The sequence below is a fragment of the Pinus tabuliformis genome, chromosome 9 (assembly GCF_031772625.1).
Source record: "Pinus tabuliformis cultivar Carrire ecotype Pingquan chromosome 9, CPIR1, whole genome shotgun sequence".
Lineage (NCBI taxonomy): Eukaryota > Viridiplantae > Streptophyta > Pinopsida > Pinales > Pinaceae > Pinus > Pinus tabuliformis.
Genome location: NC_142307.1, coordinates 452,428,759 through 452,448,825, shown reverse-complemented (window position 1 = coordinate 452,448,825; position 20,067 = coordinate 452,428,759). Strand labels below are relative to the sequence as shown.

The window sequence follows — 20,067 nt, the reverse complement described above, 5'->3', positions numbered from 1 at the left end:
TATAAATATTTAAACAAAAATAAATAAAATAACTCAACAAAAAAGACAAACAAGATAACCAGATATCCCCTTAATGAAATTTAAGTTAATATTTAAAACGTTAATATTTAAAACCTTATCCATAACTAGAGAAACCCTTTTATAATTGGTTAAATGAAAAACTCATATGTGCCCTGTCATATACTTTATTGGAAAATAAATCTTCGTCGTGCATCTAATAACTGAAATAAAATCCCACCAGAATGAATAACTGAAATAAAATCCACCGGAATGAAGACAGCATATGCAAAGTCCAGTGAGATTAAATGAAAATCATTAGTAGGTGAGAACAAGTTTAAAAAAAATAAAAATAAAAATCTCACCATAATTTTAAGTTATAATTTTTTTAAAACTTGATAAAATTATTTACAAATTGATTAATGACAATCCCTTAAATATACTACAAATTTATTAATGACTATCTCTTAAATATACTTCATAGTTTTAAGTTATAATTTTTTTTAAACTTGATAAAATTATAAACAAAGATAATCCCTTAAATATACTACAAATTGATTAATGACGATCCCTTAAATATATTTCTTCAGATTGAACTTAAATATGTATTTTCAAGGTCTTATTTTACCAACTTCTGCAGAACCAAAATCTGCATGAAACATAACAGTAAAGACATAGTATAAGATAAAATTTAGAGACAGAAATGCATTTGATTAACCTCATGCTCTAACTAAAAACAGAGAGCATATATATGCTTATTTGAAACCTTGTACCTTGAAAACTTTTCTAATATCAATGTTCCAATATTAATACTCTGTGCCTTGCATGTTCTCCTTTGATTGATATCCATTCACAGGTGCTGATTCAGAAAGCCAAGGAGAAGTTTATTCACTTCCTCTGGAAACTGTTCCTGGACAAAATGGCTTCCTTCTGGAAAAAATTTGATCTCTAGATTGGGCACAGCAGACTTTAGCATCTCACTGTTGACATAATACTCCACTCCCGGAAATTTCAGAAAATAATCCTTGGTACCCATGATCAAAAGGGAAGGAGCTTGAATAGTGTGTTCACTGAAAAGGGTCAATCTCCCTGGATCCCTGTAAATTAAATGTTCAAAACGAAGATCAAACTTGAGTATCTGTAAGTTTATGGTGATTTATAATAAAACAAAAGCAAAGGAAAAACCAATAAAACAAAAAAAAAAAAAATTTACCTTTTGCTGCAGAGGTATGGGACTTGCATAGGGAACACAAAACCAGATTTCTCATACAGGCTTGAATACATCTGAAGATCATCCTCAGTGAACCATGGTGGCAATGGTTTGGAAGGATCATAGAGATCCATTACCTCGTTACCATCTTCTGCCACGGGCAGTTCAGAACTAGAGAAAAGCGTATATATATTCCTTACCACTGCTTTTACATCAAAACGCCCAAGATCTGCCAAGCCTCTCCCGGGTTGCTATATTAATGAATCCAAAGGAGACATTCAGAAGATTCCATGAGGGCTGCTCTCATTAATCGAAGAAGAAACAAGATTCTGATACAAATTTCCTTGTTCAATGCCTATTTAAAGCACAGAGAAGGGAGAAAACGTACCTGCCAATGTGCACAGAGAAGGGAGAAAACGTACCTGCCAATGTCTAATATAGAGGCCTTTAGGAGCTGAGTCCCATTTATCCAGTCCTCCGGGTTTCAAGTAAGGTATACCCAACGTTACAATTCCTTTCACTCGATCTGGATGACATAGATCTAAATAATATGCAACAATTGCTCCAAAATCCTTCCCCACAACCAACACCTGCTTCATGAAATGTAGTTTGAACTTTGAAATATGTTGATTACGATATATAGATACTAAATTTCCAACTACTGTTGTTTGCATAAGCATAGAGACACCTTAAGCAGGAATTTGTTGAGCACGAAGAACATGAAAACATAACCAGCATAGAACATATTAACATGAACTCTGATTCATGAATCAAAACTTATTTTTCTAACAAATTTTGATCATTTTATTTAGAGATATTAGTCATATTTTCAATCTAAAAAGGATATCCATTCTATTAATGAATAAGTGGAATTGTAAAATTGTAGTTTTATATCTTCCTTTTTTTTTAACTTTTGAAATGTCTCAGGGGAAAACAGTTTATTGGAGAAAACATATGAATAATTTTAAAATTTTATAAGTGGTTTTGAATGTTGAAGTGAAAAATGCAAATTAAATTACATTAACATATTTTTAATTTAATTTTTATTTCTAAAATAATTTATTTAAAACATTAAATTAATATAAATTGATTTGTAAATAATTTAATTTTAATCATTATATTATTAGTTATCTATTTCAATTTTTTCAGTAAAAGAAAATTGGAGGAATCAACTTGTAGGGTCATTTTTTCAAATGGTCTCTGTTTGGAAAATTTAGGGTGAAAAACTTTAAGAGTCATTTTGATGCCTTAATGACCACTTTTTGTTGTGCACTAAACTTATTATAGACCTAAATTTCAGTCTACTACCAATACTTTTCCAACCGTGCAAGAACTACCTCATTAGGAGCTTGCATGAAAAAATTATACCTCCCATAAGTTGATTTATAATTTTATTGTGATTGACCATCGTAATTCAAGAAGATGCCACGTCAAGGCTAGCCAGGTGAACACTATGAAGAAGACTTTATAAGGTTCTAGTTGTAACTCATGTTGGGGGTGCAATGAGTCAAATTTAACCCTAATCAGATATGACATTGTGTTATAAATAGGTCACTCAGAGGAAAAGGGTTTCTGTTATATTGTTTTACATTTTGTTTCGTAATAAAGCTGGGCAGCTAAGTGTGGATAGAGAAAGAGCACGAAAAAGTGGTTTGTGTTCTGTAACAACCCAGGATGCACAACTCCATAGAGAGTGCCTTCTCTTTTGTACTTGCAGCATTTCCATTCCAAACAAAAGAGAGCAGATCACCCTCATCTTCTGACTAAATTTTCCCTGAAACAATTTCCCAAAGCATATCTTCATATTCATTATGTTTCGAAAATAATTATATTTTATCTATTCTCTATTTTCTACATTTTACATATTGCATGCATACAAATAGACTCATTAATAACAAATCTGATATATAATAAAATTAACCCTTCATAATATAAATTTCTAATTATTTTGTTAAATCTACTGTGAAGAACTAAACATATCTGCACTCAAACAATATACAGATGGTAAATCATTAGAAAATTAAATTTGCAAACCAAATTTCTCAATCACAATATATAAAAATACAATAGTGCTACAGTCAACATTTTCCCAACAGGGGAGTAGAGCCTCTCTGGATAGTGGATTATAAACTTACTTTATCAGGGGAGTAGAGCCTCTCTGGATTATAAACTTACTTTATCAATACTCTGGATTATAAACTTACTTTATCAGGGGAGTAGAGCCTCTCTGGATTATAAACTTACTTTATCAATACCCAAGGCATCCAGTAAGCCAACCATGTCTTCAACAAGATCATAAAATCCAGCTTTCTCTGGTTCAGAGGGCTGATCAGAGAGCCCATAACCTCGAAAATCGGGAGCAATTGCACGCAACCCCGCTTCTGCCAATGCTATCATCTGATGGCGCCATGAATACCATATCTCTGGAAATCCATGCAGTAACAGCACAGCCGGACCTATGCACCATTGCAACAACTTGTTTCATTCAAAATCCAAGAAATTAAAAAAATAAAATAAAAAAGTAAAAATCATCTGAACTCTAACTTCGTTAAGCAAGGGTATCGAAAAAATTCAAGATCTGAATCTCTCCACATTTGTTGTTAGATACAGTCTAAAATCACAGTGCATGAAAATACATGCTCCCCAACCTGATGACAGTAGAGCACCTCGGTTCGCTTCTCCAAGAGAACAAAGAAAATACTTGAAAAGTGATTTGTTTGGGATGGGAATCAGTACCTGATCCAATCTCTGCAACATGTAAATTCAGCCCTCCAACATTGACTTGCTTGTGCTGTATTTTGTCCATTGCTGATGGATCTGCAGGTATTTAGATATGATACTAATCACGAATAAGGTGGGGAAGAACCACTGAACGACTTCGCTGGAGAACAGATTATATTACTTTCGCATTAGTCTAAATGCGGTCCAGGAAACCTGGTTAAGGTATGTGAACTGCAGTAGATAACGTGACGACTGTCCAGTAAATGTTCATTGGATTCATCGAAGACTTTAACTGCAAAGGGGTTTTGTCGGTTAGCTCAAGTCAAGATGCCTAGCTAAAATTGACCACCAAATGGCTCTCCCTGTCACTGTGTTAATTTCCAGCGCACTTTACTAACCATACCTACTGCACAATTTGTTTAGTACTAAATCCTTGGGCACACACCTACTGCACAATTTGTTCAGTACTAAATCCTTGGATACATCCCTTGATCGCCCCCCTGTTCTGAACCCATTAGTCAATTCACCGAACACGGCTGACGACCTTCCACAGAATTCACCTATCATGTACTCTTCATTCGAATATTTTTGTTCAAACCCTACCCCACCGCCAACACTACCAGCCCTACTCTAAGCACTGGGTCCACCTCCCTTATCTGTATTTTGGACCCCTTCTCTGATATCATCAGATCACTGGGTTCACATCCTTTGACCTTTTTTGAATATAATTTTTTTGAATATTTTTATAAATACAATATTTGATTTTTTAATTGATATATAAGATAATAATGTTATCAACTATTTTTAAAGGAAGGTTTAATATTTAATATCTATTACTAAATATTAAAATTAATTTAAAAATATATAAAAGAATATATATATATATAATTAAATATCATCTAAATTATATAATAGAGAATATTAACTTATTCTTGATTCCAACAAAGTAATTAATTTAGCTTAAGTTTCTTAAGTTTATTATTATATCATATAATTAATTTTATTGTTTTATTTACTATTATTATTTACTACAATGTTGAGTGCTTTTCTACCTTATTCTTTCTATATTGTTTGTTTGGATTGTGCTTTGCTATAGTAAAGGCGTACTAGTAGCATAAGCAAAGGCATAGCCAAATTCATACATAGAGGTAGTGGTATATTATCCAACAACATTAAAGTGAGCATCCTAACCAAAAGCAAGGGGTCACATCATATATAGAAGCAAAGGCAATAACAACATAGGTAAAGGTTGTTAGAGACACAATAGTAAGTTATGATTTTAATTGTGTAGTTGAATTAGTGAATCCTAGTAAGCACCCATTCCATATCCAACAGTAAAGACAAGATTATCTTGTTGATTCGATGAGTGATCCACTATACCCTTAAGCATGAATGTAAGTGACTTAACTAGATCCATAAGCATAAACATATATAACATCATAAGTCATCATTAACCTATTCAAGAAAGTTATTGCATATATCTTGCACTATTTTTGCATACTCTTCTTTCTTCTCTTTAGGTGAAAAGTGTGAGGATTAATATACAATGACTAAATATCCTCCCAAGAATTATATACATGCCTAAGTATCCTATGTCTTGCAACTAATGGGGGAAGAATCTATATTTTTGTAACTAGGCAGTGATGCATTCATGTCTTCGTTAATAAATTCAATTGTATTTTCCAATTCAAATTCCTTCATGGTCTTCACAGAATTTCCCTATAGGGTGTCGACCTTTATAAAGAGAATGCAGATGAGACCATTAGTTTTTTAAGCTGCAACTATGAGAGATATTGCATTTGCAGATAGTGTTTAACATATCCTTATAATTTTTCATTCATACTAGCTACTAAAGGTTATTTCAACTCAATGCTCTCTAGTACTATATTCTTTTTTGGGTATATGTTGTTGGGTTGTGTTATATTCTTTCAACGACTAGCTCCCCTAGTTAACTGGGGGGTTAGACGTTGCGTCGATTGCGAACCTACCTATGGTTTTGTGTATGGTTTTAGCACATGGTTTTGGGCGCAATGGTTTTAGGTCCATGGTATTGGATGCTTCTACATGTATATATATGTATTGTAACATTGAAAGGAACATAATGAAAAATCAAGCTAGTAGTCCTGGTTTTGGGATCCAAGGGAAAATCTTTGTGTATATGTGTTATGCTCTTGCATTGTTTATTTTATGTGTTTTAGAATTCGTATGTAGGTAATTTCTATACGGGGTTAAAACCTACATTTGGTATCATAGTTGTTTTGGCTTCAAGGGGATGCCTTTGTTGCTAAGGGGTTTCGCTCGGGCCTGTGGTAGACCTTGTTCAGTGAGAGATCTGTGGGATCGATTCTGGTGGTGAAAGAAGATGGCGAGCAGTGGAAAGATAGAGATCGAGAAATTTAATGGTCAGAGTTTTGAGTTATGGAAACTCAAGATGGAGGATCTATTTGTGGACAAAGATCAATGGATCGCAATAGACCCAAGTACTAAACCAATGGGAATGTCCGATGAAGAATAGAAGAAGATGGATCGGAAGGAAAAGAGCACAATACGATTGTGTGTCTCAGATTCAATATTTTTGAATGTATCAGGGGAAGCTACAATGAAGGCTTTGTGGGACGAGTTAGGGACTTTGTACTAATCTAAGTCTCTGGTGAATAAATCGTTCCTACGGAAAAAGCTGTATAACCTGAGGATGAAAGATGGAGACTCGGTGACAGAGCATCTGAATGCATTTAATATCGTGGTAAGTCTGTTATTGTATGTTGATATTAAAATTTCAGATGAAGATAAGTGCATTAGTTTGTTGTGTTCACTACCAGATTCGTGGGATAGTCTGGTTATTGCAATAGGTAGCAATGCAGCTGCCTTGCAATTTGATGAAATAGTCTCAACCTTGCTGACGGAGGAGATGAGTGTTAGGAAACCAGCTCACAAAAAGATAGATCAACGCCTTAGAATTCAGCCTCTTCAAGGGGGCAACCTCCTTTACATTACACAAATGAACAATTCTTGGATGATACAAATGACAAAACCTCCTTTCTATATATAGGAGTCTAAGGGGTCACAATATAACCAAGTCGACCTAACAATAATAATATAAAGGCACAAAAATAACAATAGTGGGATTCTATGGGGCACAATAATAACAATATGGGGACAATAGGGACACAATAATAACAATAAGGGATACAATGACAATAGTAATGGCGGAATCACTAATATTATAGGGACCTAACATGCCCCTCTCCTTCAAAAAAGTGTCGTCCTCAACACTTGAGTAGTTTTGGGTGCTTCTGTATAAAATTCTCATCCTCCCATGTGGAATCTTATTCTCATCCTCCCATGTGGAATCTTCAACGGGTAAGTTCTTCCACTTGATGAGATACTCTGAAATTGATTGATTTCATAGCTGTCGAGTTCTTGTTTCTTTGACTACTTCAGGTTCCAATATGATTTTTTCTTCCTCATCAAGTTCTAGCAATATTGTTTGGACTGGAATCTTGTCACCTATAACCTTCTTTAAGCATGAAACATGGAAAAATGGGTGCACTCAGGAAGTTGCAGGAAGTTCCAATTTGTATGCCATAGTACCTATCTTTTGCAACACCTTGTACGGACCATAATACTTTGGTGATAATTTATTATCCTTCTTAGCTTGCTTGAGAGACATTTGTTTATATGGTTGTAGCCATAGGAATACCCAATCACCTACATCAAAACTTCTTTCATTGTGATGTTGATCTGCCTGTTGTTTCATTCTATTCTACGCCAAGGTAAGGTTATCCTTTAAGAGTTGGAGAACTTGTTGTTGATGCTCGATGTGATCTTCCACTGCTTGAACCTTAGAATTTTCTCTTAAATATGATGTGATGGATGGTGGATGATATCCATAAAGTGCCATAAATGGGGTCATTTTTGTTGCAGTATGGAAGGAAGTGTTATACCACCATTCATCCAGAGGCAACCATTTGACCCATTGTGTTTGTTTATCATATACAAAGCAATGAAGATATCCTTCTAAACATTTGTTTACTATCTCAGTTTGCCCATCAGATTGAGGATGATAAGATGAGCTATGAGCTAACTGAGTCACAAGACAAGAAAATAATTTTGTCCAAAAATGTCCAGTGAAAATGGGATCTCTGTTGCTTACAATAATATTTGGGTTTCCATGTAGCTTTTGAATTGTTTCCATAAATGCAGTAGAAACTATACTCACTTTAAATGGATGAGATAATGCACAAAAGTGTGCAGACTTGGTAAGTTTGTCAACTACCACCATGATAACACTTTTTCCTTCGGACTTGGGTAAACCTGTGATAAAATCCATTGAAACCTCCTCCCAAAGTTGGCTGGAATGGATAAGGGTTGTAATAGTCTTGGGGTCTTAATTGTTTCAACTTTATTTTGTTGGCAAACCAAACATTCCGCCACAAACTTTTGAATATCCAATTTAAGGCCATCCAAAAAAAAAATCCTTCTTAACCCTGTGGTAGGTTTTTAGAAATCCCAAGTGCCCTCCTAAGGGAGAGGTGTGTAATTCCCTAAGAACCTTTTGTTTGAGTTGGGAATTCTTACATAGGTATAATCGATCCTTGTACCATAACGAATCAATTTTCCAGCTAAATGTATCAGATGTACTGGGATCTTGTTGTATCTTTTGAATGAGTGCCCATACTTCCTCATCATTCTTCCATTCATCCCTGGCTTCCTTTATCCAATCTGGTTGGATAATAGAAATGGCGCAAATAAATGCTTCCACATCCTCATCTCTTCTTGAGAGTGCATCTGCCACAACATTTTGCTTCCCTTTTTTGTAGATGATTTCAAAGTCATAGCCCAACATCTTTGTGATCCATTTTTTCTGCTCTTCTGAAGATAATCTTTGTTCCAAAAAGTATTTAAGACTATCATGATCTATTTTTACCTTGAAGTGTCTTCCCGTTAGGTAGGGTCACCATTTCTTAAGTGCATGTAGTATTGCTAGCATTTCCTTCTCATAAATAGCTTTGTGTAAATACTTTCCTTTGATTGGATGACTTTCGAAAGAAATGGGTCTTTGTTATTGCATTAAAACAAAACCAATTCCATTTCTTGAGGCATCACATTCCACAATAAAGGTTTTTGTGAAGTCCGGTGTAGCTAAGACTGGTGCTTGGCACATTACCTCTTTAAGATGTTCAAAGGCCTTTGTTGCTTCTGGAGTCCATGAGAATGCATATTTCTTCAATAATGTTGTTAGGGGTGCTGCTATTCTCCCATAATTCTTAACAAACTTGCGATAATACCCTGTCAACCTGAGAAATCCTCGTAGATGCTTTATGGATGTGGGGATTTTCCATTCCTTAATGGTTTTAATTTTGCTAGGGTCTACCTTAACACCTTCATGAGATACAATATGACCCAGATATTCCACCTCTTGTACTCCAAAGAAACATTTGGACATTTTTGCATATAATTGTTTTTCCTCCAATAGTTTAAGCACCATGTTAACATGTTGGACATGATCCTTCCAAGACTTGTTGTAGATTAGTATATCATCAAAAAATACTAACACAAATTTTCTAAGGAAGGGTTTGAAAATGGAATTCATCAAACCTTGAAATGTAGAAGGTGCATTAGTAAGGCCAAAAGGCATGACCAAAAATTCATAATGACCCTCATGAGTTCTAAATGTTGTTTTTGGAATGTCTTCAGTCTTCATTCTGATTTGATGATGTCCTGAACGAAGATCCAACTTGGTGAAGTAAATTGATCCATGCAATTCATCCAATAATTCATCAATGACAGGAATGGGAAATTTATCTTTAATAGTGAGCTTGTTGAGCTCCCTATAATTTGGACACATGCACCATGATCCATCCTTCTTGTGAACCAATACTACTGGAGCAAAGAAAGAACTTTGACTAGGTTGAATTATACCAACCTCTAGCATTTCTGCAACCATACATTCAATTTCACTCTTTTGGACATAGGGATATCTGTAAGGCCTAATGTTTGGAGGAACACTTCCTGGAATCAAATTGATAGCATGATCATGATCACGAATAGGTGGGAGACCTTTGGGAGTCTCAAATACCTTGGAATGATTGTCCAAGACTTTTTGGAGATCTGGAGAAATGGATGATTTCGATGTGGGAACCTCTAGTGAACATAATTGTGCAATTATGCCTCATTGTTCTTTCTTTAGAAGCTTTGTCATTCCATTAGAGCTGATTATCTTTCCCGGTTTCCCTGCGATACCCCTTAATTCAATTTCCTTTCCTTCTGAAGAGAATTTCATGAAAAGTTCTTGAAAATTAAAAGCTATTGTACCCAAGGATTGTAGCCATTGGACTCTTAGTACAACATCAACACCACCCATTGGAATGGAAAGCATTGGGCTATTTAATACATATTCTCCCATGGATAGCTTGATATTATGGCACTTTCCTGAGCAATTTATGGTTCCTCCACTTGCAACCATCACTTGACACTCTGGTGCTGGATATAGGAAGCAATTCAATTCTTTGGCTATCTTATAATGAATAAAATTATGGGTACTTCCCGAATCAATCAACACTATTACCTTTTTCTTCTTGATATGCCCTTCTATCTTGATAGTTTGAGGAGTGGTAATTCCAGCCAATGCATTACAAGATATGGTCGGATTCATTTCTTCTTTTTCTAGGGTTTTTTCCTGGTGTATATCCTCTTCTTTTGACGTTTCTTGTTCCTTTTCTTCCTCCTCTTCACAATCTATGTAAAATAATTTCTTCTCGGCACACTTATGACCTTTAGTGTATTTTCTATCACAATTGTAACAAAGCCCTTTTGCTCTTTTTTCTTCCAATTGTTGTGGTGTCAACCTTGTAGGTTGTGGATGGCTAGGGGTAGCAACACTTCCATCTTTATGATTGTGAGTGGTAGGCTTCCTTGTTGCCATAATTTTGCTTTCCATTTTTCTTGCCAACCTGAATGCCTTCTCCAATGAATCTGGTTCCCAAAGGTGAACCTCATGTTGGATGTTATCTTTTAAAGTCCCTATGAACATATCAATCCTATACTCCTCTGGAATATCTTTTACCCTTATATTCAATTTTTGGAAGTCCTCAATGTGCTCCATCATAAAACCCTTTTGTTTGAGATTCATCAATTGGCTAAAAAAAGTGTTTCTTTTTGTATCCTCATAATGTGCTATCATTTCATCTGTAAAAATAGCCCAAGTGACAATTTGTTTATGAGAACAAAGCCATCGATACCATACAAACTGATTTGGTTCCAAATATAAAGTTGCAATGCGTACCTTTTGTGTGTTTTGCACATTATGGAGATCAAAAAATTGCTCCATCTGTAGTATCCATGTTCCGGGATCCTTGCCATCAAACTTCCTCATATTGATCTTTGGAACATGGAGGTTCTTTGATCCAATGTTAGAGTCTATGAAGTCATGGTTAACATTTATTTTGTTCTCATCATGAGTTTCCTTTACTACCCTTTCGCCATTAGTAAGCATTTCTTGTAGGAACTTTGTCAAATTTGTCTTCAAATCTTCCATGCCTGTCTTCAAATCGTCCATCTTAGTTTCCACTCCATCCATCTTAGCTTCCACGCTATTCATCTTAGCTTCCACGCCATTCATCTTAGCTTCTACGTCTTTCTTTAAACCATCCATCTTATTTTCTGTTACCTTTTGTGCGAGTGAAATTTGTTGCACTTGGTTTCGTAATATTAATATATCATGTTGCATTTCTTCCTCTTCTTCATGAGTCATGCTAGAGCTTTCAGGTTTCTTACTAGGTGTTTCCATTTTCTTTCTTCGGGGCATCAATTACCGATAATAATGCTTCACTATGCCCTTTGAATTCCTTCAAACTAATTTTTCAAACCAAGCTTATGCAAAAATTTAAAAATACACGACTTTTTTCACTCGTAGGAGCTCGATATTGAATCTGATGTAACTCTGTAATTTTGGATCTCCTAGTTATGAACTCGTGAACTGCAATAGCCCTCTGTGTCCTCTTTCCACTGCCACCAGTTTGATCCAAATTGGATTCTCCAAGGAAGAGTTATGCCAAATCTTCCACGGTGACCTGATTATAGACTAGTTCAGTAGAGTGAACTTGTATGATGTGCCACATGTCACTGTTTCGACTTTTGGATCTGAAAATATATACAAGAAAATATAGGCCGTCCTCTTTTTGTAACTTCTTACGAAATTTCAATTTGATGCTCAGAGAGATAGTTATGATGATTTTCCCACGATGACCTATTTGGAATGTAATTCGGGGGTCTGTAAAAACCCTAACTTCCTCAGACTATATCTCTAAAAATATAGCGAGACAAGATCTGAAATTTGGAGCCAAGGTTTAGACCAATTTCTTCTCAAATGGGTTTTTTTTTAGCTTCTGAAACTTCGTAGCGAAAGAGTTATAGCGAAAATCCCACGATGACCTGTTTTAGCTTAAATTATGGAGCTTGCAAAAACCCTAACTTCCTCAGATCATATCTCTAAAAATATAGCAAGACAAGCTCTAAAATTCAGACCCGAGGTTCAGCACGATTTCTTTGCAAATGGGTTTTTTTTTTTCCGCTTCTAAAACTTCGCAAAAAAAAGGTTATAGCAAAAATTCCATGATGACCTATTTGGAGCAGCGAAAACCTAGAATCCAAAGCTCTGATACCAAATGTTAGGAAACCAGCTCACAAAAAGACAAAAAGATAGATCAATGCCTTAGAATTTAGCCTCTTCGAGGGGGCAACCTTCTTTACATTATAGAAATGAACAATTCTTGGATGATACAAATGAAAAAACCTCCTTTCTATATATAGGAGTCTAAGGGGTCACAATATAACCAAACCGACCTAACAATAATAATATAAAGAAACAAAAATAACAATAGTGGGATTCTATGGGGCACAATAATAACAATATGGGGACAATAGGGGCACAACAATAATAATAAGGGATACAATGACAATAGTAATGGGGAAATCACTAGTATTATAGGGACCTAACAATGAGACGAAAAAATATGGAGATCCAAAATGGTGATGCCTTGTCTATAAGAGGACGGTCCTAGAACATAAGCAAAAATAAGTCATCGAGTAGGAGATATAAATCTTCAGGAAAACCTGTAAAGGTGGTATGCTGGAAATGCATAAAGGAAGGGCACTACAAAAGGGACTATAAATCTAAAGCTCCTGACAAAGGAAAGGGATCTGATGATGCTCCTTCTACAGAGGTAAAAACCACCTCATATGAAGGTGGGGATGCATACTTGGCTTCTTCAAGTACACATGTAGATCATGAGGCATGGTTGATTGACTCAGGTGCATCCCTTCACTTCACTCCCCATAGAGAGTGATTTTGCGAGTATGAGAAATATGATGGTGGTGATGTCTTCTTGGGGGATGACAGGAAGGCTAGAATCGTTGGTCATGGAAAAGTCAAGTTGAAGTTGCAAGGTGGAAGGGTTAGAACACTTCTGGGTGTTCTTCATATTCCTGCATTAGCTAGAAATCTGATTTATGTAAGCAAGCTGGATGAAGCAAGTGTAAAAAGCAGTGTTTGAGAAAGATCCCTGCAAGATGGTTCAGAGAGCATTGGTATTGATGCGGGGAGTTCGGATTGGAACTCTGTACAAGCTGCAAGGTAGCACTATTATTGATGGGTGCAACATTCCTATGGTTCCTAAAAGTGGAGCAGTAAATCTAGTGGTCTCTGGAGAAAATACCATGCTATGACATCAAAGGCTTGGACATATTGGAGAGAAGGGCCTTTGAATACTTCATGGTAAAGGTATGGTAGAAGGTATGACTAATAGCTCTCTGGATTTTGATTTCTGTGAAAATTGTGTATATGGGAAGTAGAATCGGGTGAGTTTCCCCTCTGGTGGTAAAAGGGCGAAACAGATATTAGAGCTTGTGCACAGTGTAGAAATTTTGAATAATATAACACTTATTCACAGAGATTATCCCGATTATACACTATTTGCGGAATGCATGCATAATACATAACCTCCTCTATGTTGATCATCAATTTTGTAGAATTAAGAAATAATCGCATGCGCACATTGAAACATCAATCACACATATCAATACAGTATGTACTGGGGAAAGCATACAGCTAAAAACCCCCAACTATCTGTATATTATAATGATAGAGAACATGTAACAATACATAGTACAATACTCCTCACAAGTACTCAGTACTATCTCTACCTGCCACACACAAACTAGCTCAGATCTGAATCAAGTCACAGGTTCAAATCTCCTCCGTTGTTTGCCTGCCTCTACTGCGCAATCCAAAGTGAGAATAGGAATGATCCAAGCTCGTTTTCCTTGGCTTGTACTGCGCAATCCTCATTGGCAATCTCAATCATTGATTGTACAAATCTCATGCACAGCTATAGTCACAACTGATAGTAGTCTCCACCTCTAACACCTGTCTCCACTGAACTGTCCATGCATTGAGTTAACTGATGTATTCTTTAGTTGATTTATGAGTTAATAATTAGTGAATTAATTAATAATTAATTCACATCACTCATCACTAGTGTATTTGGCAGTTAGACTAAATACAACTAGTTCAAATAAGTCAAACTGAACACAACTCCATCAACTCCTCAATCAACTCCACCAAACTCAATCACTTGAGTTCTAATTGAAGTCCATCATGCAATAGCTCAACTAACCCATAAGAAAAGCATATTTCCTTCTGATAGTTGCATGTGCCACATCCGTAGCTCGAACTGAAGTGCTCCAAGAGGATAAGATAATGTTTATAGTCCAAATATTATTAAGAGCTAATAATATTCGACTGTTCTATTTTTAGACTGGCAGTCTAAAAATAGACTCCGCCCATATGTCTAAAAATAGAAGTCCATCTATTTTTACCAACATGACCAATCATCCACAAATAGCATCCTGCAACTCATAGACCATGATCCATATGTCTAAAATAAGACATAGTCTAAAAATAGACTTTGCGCCAAAAATAGCCTACGGGCCCACTTAGTGAAGGCGACTCCTTTCCACTAAGCTCCATCATCTTGTTGCATTTTCAACACACAGTGGTGTGTTTGGACATGTGAAGGTTCCATCACTGGGTAAGTCTGTGTACTATGTATCATTTATAGATGACTTCTCACGAAATACATGGATATATTTCCTCAAGAAGAAATCTGAAGCCTTTGACAGGTTTAAAGAATTTAAGGCTCTAGTGGAAAACCAGACAGAGAAGAAGATAAAGGTGCTGAGAACAGATAACAGTGGAGAGTTTTGCAATAAGGAATTGAAAATTTTTGTAAGAAGTGTGGTATAGCATGGAAGAAGACTACTCCATATACACCTGAGCAAAATGGAGTTGCAGAAAGAATGAACAAGACGTTGATGGAAAGGGTAAGAAACATGCTCGATGGCGCCGGGTTAGGACAGGACTTCTAGGCAGAGGCGGTGGACACTGCATGTTACCTGGTCAATAGGTCACCTTCATCAGTGTTGGAGGAGAAGACTCCACAAGAGGTATGGACTGGTAAGAAACCTTGTATTTCATATCTGAGGGTATTTGGATGTGATGCATATGTACATGTTCCAAAGGAAAAAATAACAAAGTTGGATAGTAAATCTGAAAAGTGCATCTTTATTGGGTATAAGGATGGTTTAAAGGGTTATAAGCCTTGGAACCCAGTAACAAGGAAGGTTGTGTACAACCGAGATGTGGTGTTCACAGAGGTTAAAGATGTTATTAAACATGAAGTCCAACTAGAGGAACCCGAGAAGATAGAGTTTTAGCTAAAGGAGGAAGAATCAGACTCTACAGTAGAAGAGGAATCAGAAGATGAAGAGCCACAAACTCCAAGTGTGAGAAGATCAGTTTGAGAAAGAAGGCAGCCAGAAAGACATAGTCCATCTTCTTTCTGTTCAAATTTTGCTTTATCTATTACTGATGATGATCCCAGAACTATGAAGGAAGTAGTAGATTCAGAGGATGGAAAAGTCTGGAAAGAGGCCATGGTTGATGAAATGGCATCTTTTCACAAAAATGAGGCATGGGATTTGGTGGAGTTGCCAGCTGGAAGGAAACCCATTGGCAGCAAATGGGTGTTCAAGAATAAGACAAATGCAGAAGGAAAGGTGGAGAAATATAAAGCTCGGTTGGTAGCAAAAGGTTATTCACAGGTGTCAGGAATTGATTTTGGTGATATTTTTTCTCCTGTTGCCAAGGTAGCTTCTATTAGATTAATTTTATCTGTTGTTGTTGCTTTTGACTTTGAGGTAGAACAGATGGATGTGAAGACAACATTTCTTCATAGGGATCTGAAAGAGGAGATCTACATGAAGCAACCTGAAGGATTTGCGGTGAAGGGTAAGAAAGAACTGGTATGCAAGTTAAAAAAGTCTCTATATGGGTTAAAACAGTCACCAAGGATGTGGTATCAGAAATTTGATACATTTATATGGGGACTTGGCTTCACCAGAAGCAAAGCAGATCACTGTGTGTATTTTAAATTAATTGGTGACCATGTTATTTATCTGGTCTTATATGTGGATGATATGTTTCTGGTTGGAAATGACAAAAAATTATCCAGGATTTGAAGACCCAATTGTCCTCCAAACTATATTTTGTGAATGGAAATTAAAAGAGATCGGGCAAACAGGAAGCTCTAGGTAAACCAGAGGAAGTATGTCGAGACAATACTGCAGAGGTTTAATATGCAGGATAGTAAACTGGTGAAGGTTCCTATTCCTATAGGTGTAAAGTTATCTGTTGAACAACGTCCCAAGACACAAGAAGAGGAAGAGGACATGTCTTGTGTTCCATATGAAAGTGCAGTCAGTAGCTTGATGTATGCGATGGTCTGTACTAGACCAGACATTGCACATGCAGTGGGAGTATTGAGCAGGTTTATGTTAAAACCAGGGAAGGAGCATTGGACAACAGTAGAGCGAGTTTTCAGGTATTTGCGTGGCACAAGTGATTATGGTTTGTGCTACCAAGGAAGACTCAGATTGGACAAAGTTTTGGATATTCGTGGCTTTGTTGATGTAGATTGGGCTAGAGATCTGGATCAGAGAAGATCTACAAATGGGTATGTGTTTAACCTATTTGGAGGTGCAGTCAATTGGATGAGTAAGAAACAATCTGTAGTGGCACTATCAACTATAGAGGTAGAATACAAGGTAGCCACTCATGCAAGCAAGGAAGCAGTTTGGTTGCAGAGATTGTGTTCAAGTATGGGGTTAGTAAAGGGAGCTATAAGGATAGACTATGACAGCCAAAGTGTAATTTTCTTAGCAAAGAACCCTGCTTACCATTCAAAGACAAAGCACATTGATGTTCAGTATCACTTTGTGAGGGATATGATAGAAGACAAAAAGGTGTTGTTGGTAAAGGTGGACACTTTGAAGAATACTGCAGATGCATTGACAAAATCTGTGAGCTCTGAGAATTTCTCTTGGTGTAGAGAAACAATGGGCATTGCAAGGTTGGATAAATGACTAAGCTCTCCTGTGGCCCCCTGTGGAAAGAAAACAACAAGTGGGAGAATGTTTGGTTGTGTTATATTCTTTCCATGACTAGCTCCCCTAGTTAATCGGGGGGTTAGAGGGGGGGGCAGAGCCCCCCTTCGTTGCGCTGATTGCACAGTGGGGGGGTCACAAGGGGTTTGAGGGGGGCGAGTAGCCCCCTCTATGGGGTCTGGGGCAGCACTCTGGGGAAATTTTTTTGGGACCTTATATTAGGTGGGGCGAACCTACCTATGGTTTTGTGCATGGTTTTAGCACATGGTTTTGGGTGCAATGGTTTTTGGTCCATGGTATTGGATGCTTCAGCATGTATATATATGTATTGTAACATTGAAAGGAACATAATGAAAAATCAAGCTAGTTGTCGTAGTTTTGGGATCCAGGGGAATATCTCTATGTATATGTGTTTTATGTGTTATGCTCTCACATTGTTTATTTTCTGTGTTTTAGAATTCGTATGCAGGTAATTTGTGTACTGGATTAAAACCTACATATGTGTCTCCTCTCCACATCCAAATTACACTTCAACACAAAGTAGCTATAGAATCATTTAAATATCATGTTCTACTTATCTAAATCTCTCTTAGAATGTTATTGTAGCTGTAAGAAGTCTTGGCAACTTTAAAATTTCAAGATATATGTTGACTATATTTACTATAGGTCATCCCATGATGATGATGATGATGAGCTCTATTAATTTGAACACTATAAATTTTAGAGAGGCATATGGAAAACTGACCAATTTTAAAACTCAAAGGAGATATTTGCAAGCCAAATGAAAAACCTTAGCAATACATCTTTTTTTTTTTTTTGTGGAATGTTGCAATCTCTCACAATGGAGTGGACCATAAAAACGGTAAAAGTAGAAAGCTAAATTACCCATATTTTAGAAATGACAATGACCCAAAGGCATTTGTATAACCACAAGGCCTTAAATTATATGTTGTTGGAATTTTTGGGCTTTATCTTATCGAAGTCATAAAAAATTGGCCTTAACTTGCATGAAAGCTTGCTTGCAAGGCTATAGGCCACCACAACTAACTAAAAGAAAACCCCATTCAAGATTCAAGTAGTCTTTCTTACTGTCGCATTGAAGCGCTCCCTCCCACACCCTCAAACTTCCCAAGCCTAGTAGGAGGCTTTAGTTTCATCTAACGCAACCTCCATAGTTTCATCGTGGAAATGGGGTTACGAAAATATCCTTGCTTCCAAAAATTGGCATAAGAAACTTTGGAAACCATCATCATGTCCAACTCATTAAGAGCATTCTGTGGATATAAATTTTATCTCAATCCAACTTTTGGATCAAAAGTTATGGTCATTTGAAGTCGACCCTCTTAAACCCCTTGCCACATCAATGAGTTGCCTACCACATGGTACCCATGTGTCACTAATATCTCACATGATGTCCATCATGGCACTTGCCACACCATAGCTTTCAACACTACCGCGCCATCGTGCCACTACTCCAAGCCTAGAGAGTGTTATGCTCCCAAACTTCATGCGACACAACAAACATTTCCATGTTAATGGGGACAATTCCCATCTCGTAGCTTCTGTCTCCTTTGCGGCATTCATCAACTACACCCCCACCTATGAAATTCACTGCGAAACATCTTTGGGGACCTTATCTTTGTGGTGACATGGATTCGGGCCATGTCAACTCCTCGTTAACACCATGTAGCACCCCTATGCTAAGTGGCACCATAAACCATCCCCACATATCACCTAGGTTCCATGTTAACATAGACCTCCATGTTGCCCACTCCTATAGCATTTGGATGATGTCATGTTGATGTCAAGGTGACATCACCCTGCCATGTGGCATTTCCTCATGATGCCATGTGCCATCTAAATCATGTCACTTGGTAATCCAAAAAGGCCATTCCTACCTCTCACATACCACTCCATCATTGTGCCATATCAACAACTCGGTCACGTCACATGACCATGTTCTCCATAATCCAACATTGGTTCCATGTAGCCTCACCCAAACTATGTGCCTTCTTCCAACTCGGCCTAGTCAAGGGTCCCACCGAGTGCCAACCTTCATGTAATTCAATGATTTCACATTATAAAGTTTATGGCCAATTGATGACCTTTCTATGTTAATCAACACATCCTTGTCCCTCCCCCAGAATGTACTTTTACATGTTCCCCAGGACATACTTTCTCTTGTCTACAGATGCAGAGGGTTTCCTAGTGCCCCGCCCTCTGTCAATAATGCCCATGCATGCACATTCAAAGAAGCCTCTATCACTTCTCTATTGTGTGATGGAGAATTTGACGATAGGTGGTGGGCATTTTCCCATCTCATTCCTTCTTTTGATCACGCACCATTTCACACATACCTCTTGGAAACCACGACACAATACGATGTGAATACACCACGATAGGTAATAAGGATTTTCCCATCTTGCTTGTCTGTTAACTCCGTGACCTTTGCAAAATCCTAATTTCCTTTATCGCTTTATCAAGCTCATTCAACCCAAACACAAGCCTATTGCCATATGACACACAATTTAGGAAATTAAGAATTTTAAGGACTTGCCCAAGCTTCCTTGGAGCCCAATGTTGCTTAGAACACTACTCCTTTTAGAAATGAGTCCCTCATTTCCATATTGGCATTC

General features: G+C 36.9%; 1 protein-coding gene across 2 annotated transcripts; it reads right to left on the bottom strand.

The window, feature by feature from the left end:
• Positions 1-627: 627 nt before the first annotated feature.
• On the bottom strand, positions 628-4,404 carry LOC149149149 (epoxide hydrolase 2-like). Of its 2 annotated transcripts, XR_016262809.1 has the most exons (6): positions 3,944-4,404; positions 3,452-3,663; positions 1,630-1,797; positions 1,211-1,458; positions 771-1,094; positions 628-646 (listed from the first exon to the last, which is right to left on the bottom strand). XR_016262809.1 is itself a non-coding variant. In XM_089440473.1 (5 exons), exons 1-5 carry the CDS (start codon positions 4,011-4,013, stop codon positions 848-850), a joined length of 945 nt encoding a protein of 314 aa, XP_089296599.1. In that variant the 5' UTR covers positions 4,014-4,403; the 3' UTR covers positions 678-847. The 2 variants fall into 2 exon arrangements, 1 of the variants encoding a protein (XP_089296599.1); XM_089440473.1 differs by lacking the exon at positions 628-646 and having other exon boundaries at positions 678-1,094; positions 3,944-4,403.
• Positions 4,405-20,067: the final 15,663 nt, after the last annotated feature.